Source organism: Heloderma suspectum, chromosome 1 (genome assembly GCF_057233095.1).
Source record: "Heloderma suspectum isolate Gila_16-S chromosome 1, 16-S_ref, whole genome shotgun sequence".
Taxonomy (NCBI): domain Eukaryota; kingdom Metazoa; phylum Chordata; class Lepidosauria; order Squamata; family Helodermatidae; genus Heloderma; species Heloderma suspectum.
The window spans coordinates 321,325,486-321,347,607 of NC_139458.1; the positions used below are offsets into that span (position 1 = coordinate 321,325,486).

At 42.4% G+C, this 22,122-nt stretch overlaps 1 protein-coding gene across 12 annotated transcripts in view; it reads left to right on the top strand.

Moving 5' to 3' along the window:
• The window catches only part of CEP57L1 (centrosomal protein 57 like 1), a 39,914-nt gene extending 20,752 nt beyond the window's left edge, over positions 1 to 19,162 (top strand). For all 12 annotated transcript variants that reach the window (XM_084827254.1, XM_084827258.1, XM_084827263.1 and 9 more), the window contains 9 exons: positions 325 to 504; positions 1,127 to 1,248; positions 2,505 to 2,621; positions 2,888 to 2,965; positions 4,839 to 4,934; positions 10,174 to 10,251; positions 10,751 to 10,977; positions 12,307 to 12,451; positions 13,599 to 19,162. In XM_084827254.1, coding sequence (XP_084683380.1) covers positions 325 to 504; positions 1,127 to 1,248; positions 2,505 to 2,621; positions 2,888 to 2,965; positions 4,839 to 4,934; positions 10,174 to 10,251; positions 10,751 to 10,977; positions 12,307 to 12,451; positions 13,599 to 13,823 — 1,268 coding nt within the window. In that variant the 3' untranslated portion in view covers positions 13,824 to 19,162. The remainder of the gene's footprint in view (positions 1 to 324; positions 505 to 1,126; positions 1,249 to 2,504; positions 2,622 to 2,887; positions 2,966 to 4,838; positions 4,935 to 10,173; positions 10,252 to 10,750; positions 10,978 to 12,306; positions 12,452 to 13,598) is intronic.
• Positions 19,163 to 22,122: the final 2,960 nt, after the last annotated feature.

Here is a 22,122-nt window from a genome sequence, read left to right on the forward strand (position 1 = left end):
AATAATACTTCCCCTGTGGAGGTGGGGTCTAATTATACTATCAGCCATTTTATTCTGATCTGAATGGTGGAAGCAGTGAGAGAAGATGGGAGTTACCACTTTGGCTTTCTAGCCACTGTGCAGATGAAGGGAATGTGACTTTGTAGACAGCATTTCCAGCATCTAATCAAATGTACAGCAATAAAATAACTGGGTAATATCACAGCTGTTGCAGGTTGATGCATAACATTCAAATTAATGCAATTTCTCTTTGTACTTTATTGATTTTATTAAACACTCAAACTGTAAAAAAAAAAAAATTAAAAATGGCGACCTGTTCACCAGCTCTAGTGGCAGCCCTGAAAACTCTTCAACAAAAAATCCATCGTCTTGAGCTAGAGAGGTCACAGGCCGAGGATGACCTGAACTGTCTGTCCAGAGAAGCTGCTCAGTATAAAAGGGCTTTGCAGCATGAATCGAATGAGGAGGATATAACTCATCAGGAACTTATGCAAGAAAGGAAAGGTAACCTCCATTAGCACTGATGACAGCCTTACCAGCCACATCTGTTCTGCCTTACTCTCAAAGGAGTGCTCATGTTGTTGGTTTGTCATGCTCTATTTGCTCTCTCCTAATGTGTAATTAGGATCTGTAGTAGATAGGGTTGTTACAGGTTTTTTTCCAGCAGATCTGTCTTTAACTGCTTTACCAATTGTTTAAATAAATCATAGAAAGTGTGTGATAATTTGCAATTGAATACAGTAGAAGCTGCCGCTTATTGTTATGCGCATGTACTGTTTTCTTTTTCAATCCCTAATAAAATAGACTGGATAATCTCGTTAAAAATTCTACAGAATTTGGCAAGCCATAATAATACTTCTAGATATTTACAGGGAGTGAAAATATTTTCATAAGCTCATGAAAGATGATCCAGAGCACTTCATGTGTCTCTTACTGCTGATAATGTAATAAAACCTGGAAATAGTAATGGGTTTGAGTCTATAACTGCAGATCGGGGTCTAGCTGTAATGAAAGCTTGCAAATAGCTATGTTCATTTCAACAGAATGTTTATGCAAAGTGTGACTTAGGATAAAGCAAAACTTGTGTGTTACTCTCTCCCACCGCCATTTTTATTTTCCTTTTCAGATGTGAACATGCAGTTACAGACAGCACAGTCACGCTGCTCCTTGCTGGAAAAACAACTAGATTACATGAGAAAAATGGTGGTCAGTGCAGAGTTGGAAAAGAAACTGGTTCTAGAACAGCAGGTGCACATGTTTAATGGATCACATTTGTTTCACCTTCATTTGTTGCCTTATGTCAAAAAGTCTGTTTCCCAGCTTTGTCAGTGTGGTTTTCATCTGTTACCTTGCTTGTTCAGATCGGTAGAAAATGAATCATAGAATTACCTTTGATGGTTCTTTCAAATCCCTGTGTTTTCAGTAATAGGTCTTGAGTTGGCTAAACTTAACTCATCAACCTGCTAAGGACACATATTAACTCTTCCACCTTGAACTATTAGTCAGAGTGGGTATAAATAAAAATGAAAAAGATCTAGATGTTCTACCTGGATTTTTTAATACTAGAGTTTTTCAGAATTATGGATTTTATCTGTAAGCTGCTCTGGGAGCCTTTTTGGCTGTAAAATGGGGTAAAAATGCTTTAAATAACAGATTTTGGGTACCCTTTGAGAAATGCATTGCATGTAAATGGGAAGCTTTTCATAAGCTTAGTTCTGCATAAAAGAGATGTTCTAATGTCCAAGCAATGCTTCTGTACATTGTATATAGCTATTGAGGATTTAATTATGTTTGGCTGAAAGATGCCACTAAAACTGATTATTTTTGCTAGCTCTATTCTATGCAAATCTGGTCAAACTAGCAATATTCAAAGTTGGCATTTGTGGTTGTGATTCAGAGATGAATGTAGCAGAGTTGCATACAACTGGTAATATGCATATAAGAGCTATGTGCAGTGGACCTGGATAGTAGATAAAGACATATATTCATATACATACCCAAGATGCATTCTAATCTGCATGGTGCAGTACTCATGCGGCTTGCATTTAGCTGGGTTACCTACACATCTACATCTCAGTGCATGTATATGTCCAATCTTTGTCTGCATCTCTTTTCACAAACAGCTATTGGCTAAGTTATACACAGTACTCTCCAGTAATAGTTGTCATGTACTGGAATCAGATGTCTGGATCTGCTCTTTCTTTCCATGTGCAGCAATATCCTGTGCAATTTTGCAGGCATGAATAATCTGTGGCTGCATTCAGACAACACGATAACCCACAGTTCAACAAACAACCCACAGTTCAAAACAACCTACATTCAACCACTGAGTGTGAACAATGTGTTGTGTGAACAGCACCTGTGTATGCAAGCCTCCTAACCAAATGCCTATGTCAGGATTCTGTATCTGACATCTTTTGTGTCATTTAATTTGCTAAACTATAAGCCATGTAAGCAAGACTTGCTCTCAGCTGCTAAATCACTGTCTTGTGCATGCTTTTCAGACCCAGCTTCAGAGGGAAAAAGACCAGAATCAGGTGGAGCTATGTGCAAAACTTGACAAGCTTGAAATTCTAGAAAATCAATGCTGGAAACTTACTAGTACTCAGAAAACTGCAGAAGTAAGTTAGTTAGGTTTCTAATGTGATCTACTAAATGTGGTTTACTTGGATTTCTAATGCAGTTTCATATTTTGGAAGACTACAAACTGAGGCTGCTATTGAGGATTTGAGTGTTTCTCTGGTAGAGTTAAGATCATTTTCTTTCTTACCTCAGCCTTGCTTCCTCTGTTGGAACAATTCAGTCCTAGTCCTCAAAATATTATAAATCTTGTCACCTTTAACATGATGAAGCAAACTTTCTCTTTATCCCCTTTTTTCTCTCAAAGGAAAAGATCAAACACCTGGAGCAGAAGCTTCAGGAAGAGCAACATCAGCGCAAGTTAATACAAGATAAAGCTGCACAGGTGGGGAACATGAACTGTAGTATTGCTACAGTGACCAAACAGGAGGTTTTACAGGCAGTCTTGTGCTTTAACCAGCAGCAGCACTGAAGACAAACCATACTATGATACACTGCTCTGCTTTGTTAGTCTATATCTGCATTAAAGGTAAAGGTGTTCCCAACCAGTCGTGTCCGACTCTAGGGTGCGGTGCTCATCCCCGTTTCTAAGCCGAAGAGCCAGCGCTGTCCGAAGACGCTTCCGTGGTCATGTGGCCGGCATGACTGAACACCGAGGTGCACGGAATGCTGTTAACCTTTCCCGCCGAGGCGGTACTTATTTATCTACTTGCAATTTCTTGCTTTCGAACTGCTAGGTTGGCAGAAGCTGGGACTGAAGACGGGAGCTCACTCCGTCACGCAGCACTCAGGTTTCGAACTGCTGACCTGCCGACCTTCCAGTCTGCAGTACAGCATCTTAACCACTAAGCCACCGCGGCCCCATATATCTGCATTAGTTTGTATTTATGGTTACTTTACACTGAATATGGTTGCAACTCTATTTTCATACAGCAGCCCTTTGCTTTTGAAGAACACCACTAAGTTCTCCATAAGAGTTCTCCATAAGAATCTTGGCCTTCTGTTGCTAAAAAAGCAAAACAAATTACTCACCAGCTTTTGCTGAAGAATATTGTTCTAAACTAATATGTCTGGAGGGCATCAGTTGGGGAGGACTGGTCTAATATATACTAAAAGTTAATTTTGCTTTGTTAATATGTTAAAATATGTTCTAGTGCGATATTGGTCCTGTTTCTGGTCAAGCTAGGTATTTGTGCATGCTGAATAGCCTTGTTAGTCCAATTCCTGATCTCTTAAGAAAACCTACCACTGATGTCTGAGTCTGGAGCTAGTTAAAACATCTATAATGTACTTTACACATGGAAAGTACTGTATCAAGCAGGCGTGGGCAGGTTCCGGGGCTGTTGGAGCAAATTTCAGCCTCCAGAACCCCCTGGGGACAGCACCACTTTTGTGCATTGCTAAACCTGTGGCAAAAAGTGTCTGGGATGCAGCTGAATTTTGGCAGCAAGCCACAACAGTGGTCTAAAAATGCCAAAATTAGCTAAAAAACCAAGGTGTGCCTTGTTTTAAAGCAAAATGTGGCCTTTGTAGACTACCATTGCAGTTTGCTGCCAAAATTCAGCTGCAAACCCCAGATTGTTTTTGTTACTAATGCAGCAGCAAATTCAGGAGTCGTGGGGGCCACACTTGAGGATGGGTAGGCGCACGTTGCTCATACCAGTGTAAAGGAAAAGAATGCTCATGTCAGCATGCTACCAGTTGTTTACAAGTACAAGCTGATGGAAATAAGCAGTATGTGCTAATGAATTTAAGCATGTGCAGTTCTAGCAAGAGTTTTGTTCTGTGCTATCATATGATAAAGAATGTAGTTTTAACCTATTAAGTATGTGAGCTTCTTGAGAGCAATCCTTGTTCATTAGAGTACTCTTAAATTACTCAAATGGTTCATGCAGACTACTAAAGCATTTCCCAGTGTTCTCTTGTATGACACTGAGGAAATGAGTTCCCTGTAACTGTGGACTCTGGTATCTGTTTCTCACAGAGAAAGTATGTGAGCCATGCACTCATCCTTTTCCTCTTAGCTGTAGATTGAGATAACCCCTTCTGGGTTTTTGGCGCCTACTGAATATATAGTTTTTCGACTAAGATTCTCAGGAAGGTAATCTTCTGTATAAAGTAATAACATGCAGTATTTCATTATGATCTTATAGTGTATTTTTGTACACTGCTTTGAAATTTATTTTAATGTAAGTGATCCATGAATATTGTAAAATGTGAATGTTTAACTCGATCTGGTTGTATTTTTTTTACTATAGCTCCAAACAGGACTTGAGATGAATAGAATTCTCTTGTCTTCACTTTCACCTCAAAAAGAGGCGAAGAAGAAAAGCAGGAAGAAGAAAGTCGTAAAGGTAAAAAAGAAAAAAGCTAGCTACAGGTGTATCTTCGCAATTATTGGTACTAAGTCTGGATCCAGCCCACTGAGCTGAATCCAAACTAATAGGGCTTTCTACCCGCTCCTCCCAGTGCAGTACTTGGCATCCTTTGAAAAGTGTCTCTTCAGGTTTGGGAGGACCCTCGGGCAAATCTAAAGATGTTACACATGAGGTTGGAGTGAAAGTAGGAAATATGAAGGCAGCTTGCAAGAGTGGAATTAAGATATCTTCCCCATTTCAACTTATATCTATTTTTGAACTTTCTTTAATAATGCTTATTGTAAAATGCCTAGATTTATTTTAACACGCATTTAATAAATGCAATTAAAATAGTTAATAATGCTTAATAGCTTTTTCGTCTGAGTGTTTTTCAGATTTTGTCAAGTCTCAGGACAGGCCAATGTTCCTTTCAATTTGAAAACTCTTTGTCTGGAGATATTGACAAAATATAAATTTTATCTTGGGAATCATAGAATAGTAGGGTTGGAAGGGACCTATAAGAGGATCGAGGCCAAGCCCCTGCTCAATGCAGGAATGCAAGTCAGAGCATTCCTGACAGATGGCTGTCCAGCCTCATCTTGAATCCCTCCAGTGTGGGAGAACCCACTACCTCCCTAGGTAATTGGCTCCACTGTCGTATTGCTCTAACAGTCAGGAAGTTTTTCCTGATGTTCAGCCGGAATCTGGCTTCCTGAAACTTGAGCCCATTATTCCATGTCCTGCATTCTGGGATGATTGAGAACTGATCCTGGCCTTCCGCTCTGTGACAACCTTTCAAGTACTTGAAGAGCGCTATCATATCTCCCCTCAGTCTTCTCTTCTCAATATGCCCAGTTCTTTCAGTCTATCTTCATAGGGCTTTGTTTCCAGTTCCCTGATCATCTTTGTTGCCCTCCTCTGAACCAGTTTGTCTGCATCCTTCTTAAAGTGCGGTGCCAAGAACTGGACACAGTACTCTAGATGAGGCCTAACCAGTGCTGAATAGGGGAGAACTCAGGGGAACTCCCTGAGTAGAAGGGAACTAGTACTTCCCGGGATTTGGAAGCTATGCTTCTCTTAATGCAGCCCAAAATAGCATTTGCCTTTTTTGCAGCCACATCACATTGTTGGCTCGTATTCAGCTTGTGATCGACAACAGTTCCAAGAACCTTCTTGCTTGTATGTTGTTGAGCCACGTATCCCCCATCTTGTAACTGTGCATTTGGTTTCTTTTCCTTGGTGCAGAACTTGGCATTTATCCCTATTAAATGTCATTCTGTTGTTTTCTGCCCAGCGCTCCAGTCTATCAAGATCACTTTGAATTTTGTTTCTGTCTTCGAAGGTATTAGCTATCCCGCCCAATTTTGTGTCATCTGCAGATTTGATCAGCATTCCCTGCACCTCCTCCTCCAAGTCATTAATACAAATGTTGAAGAGCACTGGGCCCAGGACTGAGCCCTGCAGCACCCCACTCGTTACCTCTCCCCAGTTTGAGAAAGTCCCACTGATAAGCACTCTTTGAGTCTGATTCTGTAGCCAACTGTGGATCCACCGGATCGTTGCTTCATCTAGCCCACTTTGAGCTAGTTTGCTCATCAGGATATTGTGGGGCACTTTGTCGAAAGCTTTGTTGAAGTTGAGGTATATTATGTCCACAGCATTCCCACAGTCCACAAGGGAGGTTACCTGATCCAAAAATGAGATCAGATTCATCTGGCAGGATTTGTTCTTGACAAATCCATGTTGGCTTCAAGTAATCACGGCATTGTTTCCAAGGTGCTTCCAGATGGATTGCTTTATCATCTGCTCCAGAATTTTCCCAGGGATTGATGTCAGACTGACTGGTCTGTAGTTCCCAGGTTCCTCCTTTTTACCCTTTTTGAAGATAGGGACAACATTAGCCCTCCTCCAGTCATCTGGCACTTCCCCCGTCCTCCATGATTTCTCAAAGATAATAGACAGTGGTTCTGAGAACTCTTCTGCCAGTCCCTTTATTACTCTAGCATGCAGTTCATCTGGCCCTGGAGATTTGAACTCATTCAAAGTAATTAGGTGTTCCTTGACCATATTCCTATCAATCTCAAGCTGCAATCCTGCCCCTTCAGCCTGTACTTCGCCTTTGCCAGGGGGGTCATAGACCCTCTTTTGGGAGAAGACTGAGCCAAAGTAGGAATTGAGCACTTTTGCCTTTTCCTTGTCATCTGTTATCGTTTTGCCATCCTTATTTAATAGCTGAACCACCATTTCTTTCCTCTGCCTTTTACTATGCACGTAGCTGAAGAAAGCTTTTTTGTTGCTTTCAGCATCCCTTGCTAACCTCAGCTCGTTCTCAGCTTTAGCCTTCCTGACGCCATCCCTGCAATTCTGTGCTACCTGCCTGTACTCTTCCTTTGTTGTTTGTCCTTCCTTCCACTTCCTGTATGTGTCCTTTTTTTGTTTTCAGGTCATCTCTAAGCTTTTTGTGAAGCCACATTAGCTTCTTCTGTTGTCTTCCACCTTTTTTCCTTGTTGGAATTGTTTATAATTGTGCCTTGAGAAATTCCTTTTTAAAAAACTCCCACCCATCTTGAACTCCTTTTCTCATTAGAGTCACTTGCCATGGGACCTTACTGATCATTGTTCTGAGTTTATTAAAATTGGGTTTCCTAAAATCCAGGGTACGCGTTTGGCTACACTTGGCTTTTGCCTCCGTTAGAACCAAGAACTCAAGTATAACATGGTCGCTTTCCCCCAGAGTTCCCGTAGCTGCTACTTTATCCACTAAGTCATCTCTGTTGGTTAGGATCAAGTCAAGGATAGCCAATCCTCTAGTTCCTTCCTCTACTTTCTGTAGGGGGAAGTTATCCGCCACTCAAGTCAGGAATTTCCTGGAGGGGCCATGTTTTGCAGAATTTGTCTCCCAACAAATATTGGGGAAATTGAAGTCCCCCATTACTACTACATCATGCTTCCTTGAAACATTGGTTATTTGCTTTTCAAAAGTTTCATCCTCGTCTTCTCCTTGATTGGGTGGCTGGTAGTAGACTCCGACCACCAGGTTCCTTTTATTCTTTGCTCCATTTATTTTAACCCAGATGCTCTCAATGGGGCTACCAAACTCATCCTCCTGTATTTCTGTGCAGAGATACGCATTTTTAACATATAGTGCAACCCCACCTCCCTTTCTGTTCCTCCTGTTTATTTTGAACAAGTTATATCCTTCAAGTGCTTTATTCCAGTCATGATAGTCATCCCACCAAGTCTCAGTTACACCTGTCAAGTCATAATTTCCCTTCTGTATTAAGAGTTCAAGTTCGTTCTAGTTGTTTCCCATACTCTGGGCATTAGTATATAGACATCGAAGACCATGTGCTTCATAGTCTGGCTTTCTTGCTACGTGTTTGTGAAGACTATTATTGGGCACTGCTAGAGCTGTTCTCTCTGTTGTGGTGCATGAGCCTTCATCCATTGTTACCCCATTTTACATCTCCCTTCCCCATATGATTCAGTTTAAAGCCCTCCTGATAAAGTTCTTCATACTGTGGCCAAACACATTCTTCCCCGCCTTTGTGAGGTGCCACCCATCCCTTGCCAACAGTCTGTCTTCCAAGAAGTATAGCCCATGGTCCCAGAATCCAAATCTCTCTCGTTAGCACCACCTTCATAGCCAGTCATTCACCCTGAGTATTTTTCTTTCCCTTTCTGTCCCTCTTCTAACTACTGGAAGGATGGATGAGAAAACTATCTGGGCCCCAAAGTTCTTGAGTTTCCTTCCCAAAGCTTCAAGGTCTGACTTGATTTCTTCGTAGCTCCGCTTGGCGGTATCATTTGTTTCCACATGGATGAGAAGAAAGGGATACCTGTCAGGGGGTTTTATGAGGTCAGGCAGCCCTTCAGTCATGTCTCTAATCCGTCCTCCTGGGGGACAGCATACCTGGCGAGTCCACGGGTCTTGGCAACATACTTGGGTTTAGATCCCACGCAGCAAGGAGTATTCCACCACTACTACTCTTCTCTTCTTGTAGTTGTAGGCCTTGGTTTCATTGTCTCTGCTTGACTGACCTTCATCCTTTTTCTCATTCTCATGCAGGTTCCCCTGTAATTCTTCCTCTGCAGGCTGTCTTCTAGTCTCATCCTCAAGTACCTGGAAACGGTTCCATAGCTCCACTGCTTCCATCAGTGCAGAGTGGCTTCTAGTTCTTCTGCTCCTGTCACCCTTCTCCAAGGAGTTTTTACTTCCAAGGAGTAAAAACTTCATTTTTCCTCATCTCAGCATTTTCCTCTTCTGTTTCAGCTTGCTGTTGCTCTTCAAGCTTCTGTTCTTTACTTTGCTGCTGTAGTTCCACCATTCTGTCCAAGAACTCTTTGTGTTCTTATTCCCTGGACGGTTGGGAGTTGCCGCTCCAGTCCTCTTACTTTGTCTTCCAGCAGAGTGATCAACTTGCAGTTGTTGTAAGTGTAGGCCATGTTGTTCTCAGGCAAGAAAACAAACATTGCACACACCTTGCAGGTCACCACCACTGGAGAGTCTTGTCTTTACATAGTCTCTTTTCCCTTTTTGTCTAGCTTTCTCATTGTACTAGAGTAGCCTGTGCTTGGTTCTCTACTCACTGGAGGTTAAAAACAGAGTCCCACTGGTGTGGAAGTGTGCGTTACAAGAAAAATAAATTTTTAAAAATGTTTTAATTTAAAAAAACTGTTAGGGGCCTCCCCCTTGACCACCCCTGCCGTACTCCCCTGGGCAGCTCCTGTTTTCTCTCCCTGTTCGCTCGCTCACTCTGATCGCTCATTCTCTGGGAGCTTGCTTGCTTCTATAGTCCCTAGACCAGCTGGAGCAGCTTCCTCTGCTCTGGTAGGAGGCGGTAAACAGGCAAATGTCCTGCCCACACAGCTGCTGGGAGTACTCAGGTCACACCCCCTCAATTCAGTTGGAGCTCTCAGGAGCACCTGGTGAGCTCACAGCCACTCAGAAGGGAAAGGACAGCCCCTTGGGGTTACTCCAGCCCACTTACCTCTTTGCCTTTGTCTCCTCTTCAGCCCTATAAAGAGAGACTAAAAGAACAACAATGCAACTTCAACAAATTGTTTAAGTAGGACATTTCCTAGGAGTCTTCTTTTTTTATCCAAATTATGTACACATAAGACTACGCAAAGTCATTCCAAATATTCTAATTTCATAGAATCCGTAGAGACACATTGCAAGTTTAGGACCCTATTTCTTGACATTTAGGAATAAATCTCATTTTTAATTTTGCAGAAAAATCCTGATTTGAGGAAAGTATATGGTTCACAGCCATACCCACAGGCTGGAAAGCTGCCTTTTGTTGCTGGGAAGGTAAATAATCTTATCTGTGAGTGACCCTGTTCAGACATAATGGTAAGCCATGATAGTTAAGCATTTTGAGCTGACTATGATAGCTTACTGTGTTGTCTGTGGGGCGTTTTTCCTAACCACGGTGTAACCACACTCACTACCCACATGCTGCAGTAGGGTTAGCAGCCCCTACGGTGGCCCCAGTATGTGCCTCAACCCTGCGTGCTGTGACCCAGTGGGGAGGCAGCTGCAGCAGCAGTCCCAAGGTGGCTGCTTGCTCCGCTGAGGCCACTGGTGTGCGTGGCACCCCGACTGGAAGACTCTGGGGTTTTGCGAGATGGGGGATGGTTAGACTAACCACACTATGGGCCGTGGTTCTGTGCATGTGTGGCAGGAGCACATGGCATGGTTAGTGGTAACCTCCATGCACTGTGGTTAGCCTAAGCACCCTTGCCCAAGTTATGCCTGAACAGGGCCACTGTCTTAAAGAGACTTTCAAATGTGCTACTTTTTCCACCAGTCTGCCAGCTCAAGCCACTCTGTTGTTGCAAATGTCCAGAGTGTCTTGCATCTGATGAAATACCATAGTCCCTGTGTAACTGCACAACAACTAGAAGGACTTGAAAAGGGGACTTCAAGATGGACCAGTATGTGCAAATCAGTATCTTGCTCCACATCTTCCTCTGCTACTGAAAATCTTTCTGATCTTCTCTTGGTCCTACAGGATGAGTTGGGACAAATGAGCCTGTAAGTATTCATTCATCTGTCTGTGCACAAAGAACTGTGTTGCTGTAGGTTTGTTTTGAAAGCTAAAGCTGAGAACAGTTTGTCCCAACCTATTTCATAACAAAGGGCACCTTCACAAATGATGCTATGAATAATTGTTAATCTCCTCCCATCTGAATACTAGTGCTACATTAAAAGGAGAATATGATTGTCAAACAGCACCCTTCCCCCGCTTGCGCGCACACGTGCATGCGCGCACACACACACACACGGTGGCATGCTATGATATGGTATGTGGGGTTGTGCTGTTCAAAGAAAAACAGGTGTGCCCAAAGTAGCTCTCAGGATCACAGTGATACTGTTCTTTGTACCCCTTGTGAAAACAACCTAAAATCTCAGAGGGAAGTTACAGAGAGAAATGAAGCCCCTAGAAGTTCCTGATGAGGACATTTGTAATGCCTCGTGTGCAAACTCCTTGCGGACCTAAGTCTCTTGAATAACTGCCTGCTGTTTTCTGTAACTTAGCTATTTTCTACAAGCAGCTGCCACATAGGAGTGAGGGCTTATTTTAGTCTCCAAATCACAATAGCAAGAGTTCTTACCTATAGAAGCCTTTGAGACTTAAGACTATTGGGCACCCAGAAACTATTGTTAACTGCAAACTTCTTATTGTGACAAAAGGTTAAGTCCTAGTAGGGTGCCCAATTGAATGCCCATCTAGTCTGAACTGCATATGTTCCTGGCTTTAAATGAAATATATCTCACTGTGTAGCATCACAAGTTCCAGTAACTTCAGCTGAATCCAATGCTGACCATCTGCCAGCAGAAGAAACTCCTGGCAGAACAGATATTTCCTCTTCCCTGCAACCCCCCACACATGCTCCAAAGCAAATTTGAGAGGCACAGGGAGGCTGCAGGAGGGAGGAGAGCAAAGGGAAGTCCCATTGCATGAGTGGAATCCACTCATGTGACATTGGGTTTAAACTAATAACTCTTATTCACAGTATTTTTTCTTCATGCCACAGATAGTCTATTTAGAACTTGTCACTTGTCACTACTTGGCTTAAGTAACATCTACAGAAACATTAATGCTCTAGTTTTCTGGAGAATGCTTTAGAATGGTACTCATTGTTGTGTAAAGGGAAAGCATGACTGTTTCAAAGACTGATATGTTCTAGAAAAAGCCATACTGTCTGCCACCACTTAGATTGGCACTTGCTTTTTTATGTGTGGTCAGTCATGAGTTTGACACTTGATGGCATAGTAATTTGAACAAGTGGGAAGTAGTAATACAAAAGATGGTGGACTGGATTGTGCCAACAATGATGGATGAGAATTTGTCTTCAACAGTGAGCATCAAGAACTTTTGATGCAGATACAAGAATCTCAGAGCTGTAACATTCAGGAAGACCTAGAACGTGAACTGGACTGTCTTGTGAAGCGGATGGAAATTAAAGGAGATCAGATTTCCAAATTGAAAAAACACCAAGAACATGTAAGAAAACAGCTCTGAAATCAGTAAAAGGGATAGTTGTCGGTACAGGTGGAGCAAAACTACGACTGTCTTTAGAAAGACAGCTTAGATGCTGTGAATCCTGCAGAAACAAAGCACAATTGATGAAGTCATTATATAAAATTAGTTTACTGAAGTAGATATGGGTGTATTTGGTTTAGAATACAAGGTCCAAACTAGATGTTGTTCAGAAGACATGAACAATCTCCTAACTGGTAGCGGTGGGGTGAGTAGGTGTGTGTGAGTGGATGAATGTTTGTTCCTGAAAAGCAGCCTATAAGGCTGCAGTCAGAAACAAGGGTAATTACTTAATGTTTTCCCTTACTGCCACTCAAAATCTCTCTCTCTTGCACATACACACACACAGCACTCTACTTTCTCATTCACAGGGCAAGAGAAAGAGATGGGGTCACCAAATCATTTCCTCCTCCAGGGACAAAAGTTAATCAGAAGGGAAAGGGTTAAGCCACACACACACACACACACTCTCTCTCTCTCTCTCTCTCTCTCTCTCTCCCCCCCTCCCCCATTCCTCCACTGGCAGCCTCCTATGGCTGCTTTTCATTCAAAGAACAAGCCATAAGGCAGAGGTGCAAGACCTTAGGCCCGGGGAACAAGTCCAGCCTTCCAGAAGGCCTCACCCCCTTTCCCTCAATCACCAATTGTTTATTAATGTTCTACTAAAAACTTACCTTGGAAGACAGGGTTCATTTATCCGTCCAGGCCTTGACATGTACTGTTGGATGTTACTTTGCCATATGATTTGCACTGACACTCCAGTGTGAAACAATAATTTTAAGGCAAGTGCTTAGTTTTAGTTTACTTCACTTATTTGAATTTACGTTGGTTTTTTTAATATTATCTATGAGTTTGTCCTTGTACAAAAGTGGGAAGTCCAACTATCATATTTTTTCATTCTCCTCTTGCTCTAACCCAGCCACCGTAAGCATAGAAAAGCAACTGAGAATTTCTTTTCTTGGCCTTCCTGTCTCATAACTAAATATACCTGAAAAGTTACTAAACATACTAACAGTCTTGGTGGGGAGATCTGATAGATATCGCTGTACAAAGTCAACAAACTTCAATGTCTTTGTGCATCAGAACTATTATGGGATTTTTCTCTTTTTAGGTTTATAAACTGAGGCAAAGGGCTCAAAAACTGAAGAGAAAAGCAGCTAATGCTGCATCAAGGCCGAATGAATTGAAAGGAACTAAAGAGACTGCAGTCCCTCCAAGAGACAGTGTGCATAGTACCTGTTATATGCATAAGAGCACAAGTTCTCTTCAGCTATTAAAAAGTGCTCAGAAGCTTCAGTCAGTATTGAAGAAAGATGATATTGTGTGGGAACCATAGTTTTCAAAATTAGATTAATAGATAACGGTCCATTGGGAATCTATTTTATAAGGTTGGCTTGACCAGATCTTTGGTGCCCACTGCTTGAGTCATTAGTGCATCCATTAATTCTGAGACTTAGATTTTGGGCAAATAGCTTCCTTGTTTCTGTATTGACTTTTTAAAATATAGTTGTGATTGTTTCAATCAAGTCTGTACTTTATTTTAATTAAATATCTATATAAATCTATCACTGTTTTTCTTGCACCAATTAGGGGAGAAAGACTGAACATCTACAGACAAAAATTAACACTTACATTGCTTGTGTGTGCCTTTAGGAGCATCTCTTTAGGCTTATTCATTGTTACGTTTATTTAAAACATTTTATAGCCCGTGTTTTGATGAAATAAATGTAAGACTTAAAACAACCACAGAATAAATCTAGGTTTAAGCTACATCTCTGCTCATCTAAAGTGTACTTTGTTAACTATTCTATTTGAATAAGGATAATTAAAGTATAGCTAGACAAATCTCAAATGCAAACATGCAGTTGTCAGCCCTGCAAACTTGATAAAACGCAGAAGTTTCATTCAAGTGGCCAACCAGTTGCCTGAGTTTATCCAGGATTATTATAAGAAAGGGGGATAAACTTAAGTATCCTGTTGGACTTCAGTATATGATTCTTACTCTGGTTGCAAGAGGTTTCTTGTTCAAATTTGCGGAGAGTAGCTGAATAGCAGAGCACGTACTTTGGATGCAGAGGTCCCATACTCAGTCCATTGAATCTTGAGCTTTAAAAAAAATCTCCAAGGCTGGTAGCAGAACTGGGAAAGACCCCTGCCTAAAATCTTGGAGAGTTCTGCCAGTCGGATGGTCCAATTAATAACACAACGAATATGTACAAATGATATAACAGAGCTCTACTATGGACACACATCATTGTTTTTTCATAGCAAGTGTGATTCTCCAATCTGTATAGAGCAGCTAAAACTGGGTTTCTTGTACAAGGATCAGATTAGGAAGCATGAAGTTTTTCTGAAGTGTCCACACAACTGGCGTGATTTGATACTGTTCAGATCATGTGTGGTGGTCATTACTGTAACTACTGCTGTGTAATTTCATTCCATCCATCCAATGTCAGGTAAAATTGTACCAGAGATGGTTGACTTTCTTCAGCTTTGCAAGTAAATGTCTATCTGTGGATCACCACTATAGGATAAAAAATATGAAAAATCAGGTAGTATGCTCCATATCCCTATGTGCTAGCGTAAAATTTCAATGCCTCTTAAGAGGGATGTTGGATCTAAGGCTGAGTCAAAGTAAGAAGCCCTGGAATTGGTAAGTGTAAGTAATAAAATACACAGGTTTGTATCCAATGCTACACAGATGCAAGGACACAAGCACAAGGTAAATTCCTGCTCCCTTCCTCTCCACTTTAGCACCCTAAGAGTTAGTTGAGTTAGCTCAGGCAAGGCCTGGGATGTGCTGCAGTGGAAGAGGGAACTGGGTGAAGGGAGCTCATTATTATTAAATGTACGTCTTGAAATGTTTTATTACCTGATGGCAAAAATGCTTTTTAACAGCTTAATGTGTGAAGACAAAATAACATGGCTCTACTTTCATTAGATTGAGTATTCTGAAGGTGTTCTCACTTGCATGCATCAACTTTTCTAGCAGACGGGTCCACAAATATTTTTGCCAGCTAGGTTGTGGTCATCCCCTATCCCCCCTGGCTTATCTTGTGGGGGTCAGAGGTCAGAGGACCGGGTTCACATGTCATCCTAAGTAAACCATGGACCCAAGGTCCATGGGTTGTTTAAGCAATTGGGCAGTTTGCACAAGAATGCTGTTTATACGCATTAAGCCAGGGTTCTAGAAGACATGCGAGTCCTCCCAACATCTACTTGTCTCTTGCTTTGCCATACCAACCTCTGGATTTAAGAACACTATTCGTTCTTCCTCTTTGAAAGGGCTCCATTTTGTGGATTGAAATGGAGCATTGTGCCACTCATTAGTTAGATGCATGCTAAATTCTTTTCAGTAGACGGCGTGTGTGTGTTGTTATGGTTACTGCTAGGCCTACACAAACACTGTGACGAATATTTCCATTGCTACTTTGGTGTTTAATTGCATTAGCTATAGAAACCTGTGGGAGAAGTGACTTGCAGCTACAGTTTCCAGTAACACAACAGGGCTTTTCTTTGCTCTGCTGGAGGCTGTTTACCTTCTGCACTTGGGAGGCTGTGACCTTGCTATTCTTGCAAGGTATTCAAGCAGTATGATCTAGGATAGGACAAATTATTTTAAATCACAGCAAACCAGTTTTATCACATATACTGTGGTAAGTGCAATCTGTTAGATCTGTCTTATTTATTCATGCTAAAATAGCTGCAAATAAAATATTTTTGAAGAAGAGAAGTTTGCTTTCTGTGCTGAGCTTTGTGTCACACAGAAGCTAATAGGTTGCTTTCCAGGGCAACAATTAGTGAAAACTAAGTCAGCATTCAACGGTTTTGATCGCTACAGAGGGAAGAGGAAAAAAATAATTTACTCAGGATGGTTAAATGCTTTAAAACTGTATTTTTAAAGTTTCCATTTGGGTGCACTGGCAAGTAATGAGATTGGACAAGAACTTCCTAAATCAAATACAGGAACCCTTTCTTTCCAGTCACCGTTCCTGTCCCCCACCGAACACCCCAAGTCATAATGATGACCAATTCACTAGGTGGCTCTTTTTTTCTTGCTTTTTGAGTGGGTAGACAAGTTTGATGTCATTGATAGTGTGTCTTCTGAAATGTTGTACACTATATTCACAGTGCTGATCTTAATCTCATTACTTGTTCAGTCATGCCTGTGGCCTGTAAAGGATGGTGTGCAACTGATCGGCTGTAATTTCAGAAAATAATTGAGGTCCAGACCTTGAAAACAATGTAGCATAGATTTGTGTAGTAGACAGGGTGCTTCAAGTAAGAACTTGCATGTTTAGTTAGCAGAAAATGAGTGGGGTGAAGGCATTTTTTTAAAGCAGTTGCTCATTGACTTTGTCAATGAGACTGTATGAATAGTTACTCCGATTTAACAAATGCACTTAAATGGTTTGATCTATGCATTACTTAGACTGCGTAATTGTTGGCAAGACATTGCACGGTAGTTTCCTAATAAGCCACACTAAGGTTGTTTCCCTCTGCCAGGTTGCCTCCGCCAGAGTGAGCCAATGGTGTGAGGCAGTGGCAGGGGAATATGGTTGTTGTGTACTGGTTAAAGTAGGACTGGGAAGACATGTTTTCAAATTCTCACTTGGCCATATAGCTCACTGGGTGACCTTGACCAGTCACCTAATCTACTTCACAGGCAGATTCTGAGGATAAAATCTCAGAAGGTAGGGAGCCATATTACACACCTTAAGGTCCCTAGAAGGAAAGTTGGCATATAAAGTAAATTGGGGTAGGCAATATGCCCCCTGCTGCTGCACCACCAAATTTCAGCAGGGGTGTGTTAAATAAATTTCATACTAAAATCTGTGTGGAGCCTGCAACCAGCAGTCGTGAACACAACAGACCTCATAAATGGGATGCTACTGTGGAAGTGTGTGTGCAGCTTAATCTCAATTGTCCCCCAATTTTCGTTTTTACTAGAAGTTTGGCTGTGCTACAGTCTTCTCACTCAAGTACAAAATGCTAGTCTAACCAGCAAATGCTGTTTGGCACAGAGAGGGACATTCCAAGGCAGAAGCAGGAGACTAAATTGTGGCAAGGGAAAGCAGTACAAGGGGATGCAAGCAAAACAGTATAATTGAAAACAGAGCTATTCACAATTCTTGCTATTAATCCCATTTAACAGCATTGGATTATTTTTTAAAACTCAAGCTTGTTGACAAAATGTCCCCATATGAAATTAATTTAGTTTAGAAGTGGACATGTCATAGTAACCTATGCAATCCAGGGCTATAGGTCACAATAAATTGACCATTTCAGGAGAAGAAAAACTGATGACTTAACAATGCTGTTAGGAATGCACTAGAATTGGTTCTTCTTGAAACTTGGGTGTTTCTGTGGTCCATCTGGAAAGAGATGATATTCTACCCCTCTTTAAGGATTGTCTGTGTCCCATTAGAGGCATTTATTCCCCCCCCCCATTTTTTGAGAACTTTAGTTCAGAAAGTTATCTTCAAAATCAGGGTTCTGAATAGTTGGCTTTACTTCAGTCTTCTAATAACAAAAAGGCAGGTGGGAGCCTGGCTCATTTCTAAGCTAAGAAAATGTTCTCAGAAGGCTATAGAGGAGCCATGTTTTGACTAAAACTGGGTGACCTGGTTCACACATGCTAACCCATGGTTTATTTAACCCATTGTTTGTTACCCTACGCAGGGTTTGTCTGTTTCCTTCCTCTTTTGCCAGCTCCCTCCCTGTATCCCAAATGCCTTTGTGGTGCTGTAGTACTGGAATGTAGAGAGGCTTGTGGGGGGGGGGGAGGTTTACCACTTGCCCACCGCCTCGGTAGTCTGGCAAAGCAAGCTATGAACAACTCAAGGCTCTGGGTTCACATATAACAATTCGTGGTTTAAACAATTCAAAAGTTCACAACCCAACAAATCATGGGTTATCTTTCTAGGTTATTTGTAGTTAACAAACCATGGCTGGGTTCACATATCACAACCCAGAATTCAGCAGTCCATGGGCTAAGTAAACCATGGGTTAGCATTCCGTGCAAACCAGGTTGGTGAGTCGCGGTATGGTTTGTGGATTTCATTAAGTTCCCCCCAATAGTTTGAACTATGCTTTGTACAAGAGACAAATCTGGAGTAACAGTTCACACTTCAGATCAGTAAAGCACATTATGGCCACAATCCAGAAAACAACTTCAGACACACACACCACAGAACAATATGTGCACACAGTTTTAAGTTCCTGAATTTCAGAAGTGGCTGTCTGTGTAGGGGCTCTTCGAGATCCTTCACTCCTCACAAATAGTGCCTCTCTGAGTGCTGCCAGCTACAGGTTTGAGGGGGCCCTCAGCAAAGCGGCTCTCTTCTGTGATGGTAGTGGCACCCTCTGAATCAATGTCATTCAGCACCATTTTAATTTCCCATAATGCTCCTGCTGTAGCATCACTGATTTAAATAAAAATAAAACCACTAGGATTCCATAGCCCGAATCATCTTTTGCAGGACAGGAAATCTTTGGCCCTCCTAATGGTGTTGGGCTCCCAGCCTCCATGATCTATTGTGCAACACTTAAAGTCCTCATTTCCACCAGATCCACGCTCTTCTTTCAGCCAAGTAGCACCACTCCCACATCTATCCAACCTTTATTTCACTCGATTCATGCCTTCCCTTCCATTAATTAATCTGAAACATCCCTTTATCCCCCACTAAGGTACCATGGCGCAGCCTGCCAAAGGTTGCGGTTTAAATATTTTCCCCATCCTCTGCAACCTAATATCCAGAACAATTGCAGCAAGATTCCTCAGTGCTCCCCAAAAGACCAGCACTCCCAGACACATCTTGGAGGCAGCTGACCACAAGACACATGTCAGGACAGTCAAGTTCTAACTGAGGTGGTAAACCTGTTTCTGGGGTGCACTACTTCAGACTGCAGGTGTCATGCTCCTCCAAACAAAAATCCACGTAGAAAACTAGCATGGGAAGGTCTGGGGCAGAGTCCTAAGTTTTCCATGCGGAGGGATGTTTTTATGCAAGGGAGCATTCCGTCATGTGAACTCCCACCGGCAATCAGAAGTGATCACCCCAGACACAGGCTTACCACCTCAGGGAGAACTAGACCAAATATGGAGTTCTGCTGGCTGCTGAGGAGGTTAGAAGGAATCAGAGGCACTATTAAGGCCTCTGGCAGATAGGCAAAGTAGAGTCAGGATGATCTTTCTTCCAGCAGGCCTGGCTAATAGTAAAGTGCTTTACAATAACCCATAACACGCCTGGGGCTAAGGCCTATAAAGGTACTGGAGAAATTATGTTTGTTGAAGTGTTTGCGCTGTTCATGTATAAAGCAGAGAGGTGTCTGTTTGCTTTTAACATCCAAAGAGGAGTGTGGGTAAGAGCTGAACTCTCCCTGCTTTTACCTCCCAAATGCTCTACCACTTTAGTCGCATTTCTCCCAGTCCTGCTCAGTGGGTTTGCATGATCAGGGAAGGAAAATAAACCATCAGAGCTTATTTTCCCGCTCTGCACATGTCAGTCGTGCACTGTGTCATTACCATAATGACCTTTGCCGGGTGCAGTTTGTTGTGTCATCTGAACTCAGCAATAGTGTGCAGCAGGTGGGTTTACAAACCACCCCACAACCCATGGCTTGTTCTAGGGTTATGGGATGATTTGTAATGTGCCCCTGCCATGCACCCTTGCTGGGTTCAGACAACATGACAAACTGCATCCAGGGAGGGTCATTATGGTAATGACACAGTGCATGACCAGCATGTGCAGGGCAGAAAAATGTGCTATGATGGCTTATTTTCCTTCCCCAGTCATGAGAATCCAGCCACACTTTCAGTATCTTCCAGGTTGGAACAAAAGTGCCTGCAGCAATACAGTGTTTATCCAAAAACCAGATCCCACCCACCCCCTACTTTCTACCTGAATAATAAATGTGGCTGCCCCGTCTTGTCTAGTTCAACTTTAAATATGGGACTTTGAGTGGCTTGCTCAAGGCTGCATGGTGGCTGCATTCACATGGAATGGTAAGCCAATATTCTGGCAAATCCTGGCTTACCATGAATGTGCTGTGTGCTGGTGCATGCAGCCTGTTCACTTCTGCTTGGCTTCTCTCCTCTCCCACTAGCATGAGCAGCTAAACAAAACAAATAGTTTCCTTAGCGTACCATCTAACCCAGGATCCTGGTTTTTTGCTCCCTTTCCAAGCCAGCATTGTAAACCACGATTTACAAACCAAGTAAACGAGGTGTAGGTAACCTGCTTTACCCCAGATGTTTTGGACTACAACTCCCATAAACCTTGACCATTGGCCCTGCTGGTTGCAACTGTTGCGAGTTGTAGCCCAAAACATTTGGAGGGCTCTGGGTTGCCTACCCAGTTGCTGCACTAAGCAAACAATTTCTGATTGGTTTAGCCACTCATGCTAGTGGACTGAGCCAAGCCAGAGTGAATGGGATGCATACATCAGGCAGCATACTGCTCACTCATGGAAGGCCAGGATTTCCTCAAATCCTGGTTTATGGTTCTTTTTGAATATGGCCAGCTGAGGAATTTCAGCCTCCAAGTCCATTTCCCTGATTTGTTGTTCAGTCATTAAGTCATGTCCGACTCTTCGTGACCCCATGGACCATAGCATGCCAGGCCTTCCTGTCCTCCGCTCTCTCCCGGAGTGTGCTCAAGTTCATATTCATTGCATCGGTGACACTATCTAGCCATCTCATCCTCTGCCGTCCCCTTCTCCTTTTGCCTTCAATCTTTCCCAGCATCAGGGTCTTTTCCAGGGAGTTTTCTCTTCGCATTAGGTGGCCAAAATATTTGAGCTTCAGCTTCACTATCTGTCCTTCCAATGAGCACTCAGGGTTGATTTCCTTTAGGATTGACTGATTTGACCTCCCTGCAGTCCAGGGGACTCGTAAGAGTCTTCTCCAGCACCACAGTTCGAAAGCATCAATTCTTCAGCACTCAGTTTTCCTTATAGTCCAGCTCTCACAGCCATACATTACTACTGGGAAAACCATAGCTTTGATTATACAGACCTTGGTCATCAAGGTGATGTCTCTGCTTCTGACTATGCTGTCTAGGTTTGCCATAGCTTTCCTCCCAAGGAGCAAGCGTCTTTTAATTTCATGGCTACAGTCACCGTCTGCGGTGATGTTGGAGCCCAAGAAAGTGAAATCTGTCACTGCTTCCATTTCTTCCCCTTCTATATGCCAGGAAGTGATGGGGCCAGATGCCATGATCTTTGTTTTTGTAATGTTGAGTTTCAAACCAGCTTTTGCCCTCTCCACTTTCACCCTCAGCAAGAGGCTCTTGAGATCCTCTTCGCTTTCTGCCATTAGGGTGGTATCGTCTGCGTATCTGAGGTTATTGATAATTCTCCCAGCAATCTTAATTCCAACCTGTGATTCATCCAACCCGGTGTTTCTCATGATGTACTCTGCATATAAGTTAAATAAGTAGGGCGACAATATGCAGCCTTGTACTTCTTTCTCAATTTTGAACCAATCAGTTGTTCCATGTCCGGTTCTTACTGTTGCTTCTTGACCCTCATACAGGTTTCTCAGGAGACAGGTAAGGTGGTCTGGTACTCCCATCTCTTTAAGAATTTGCCACAGTTTGTTGTGATCCTCACAATCAAAGGCTTTAGCGTAG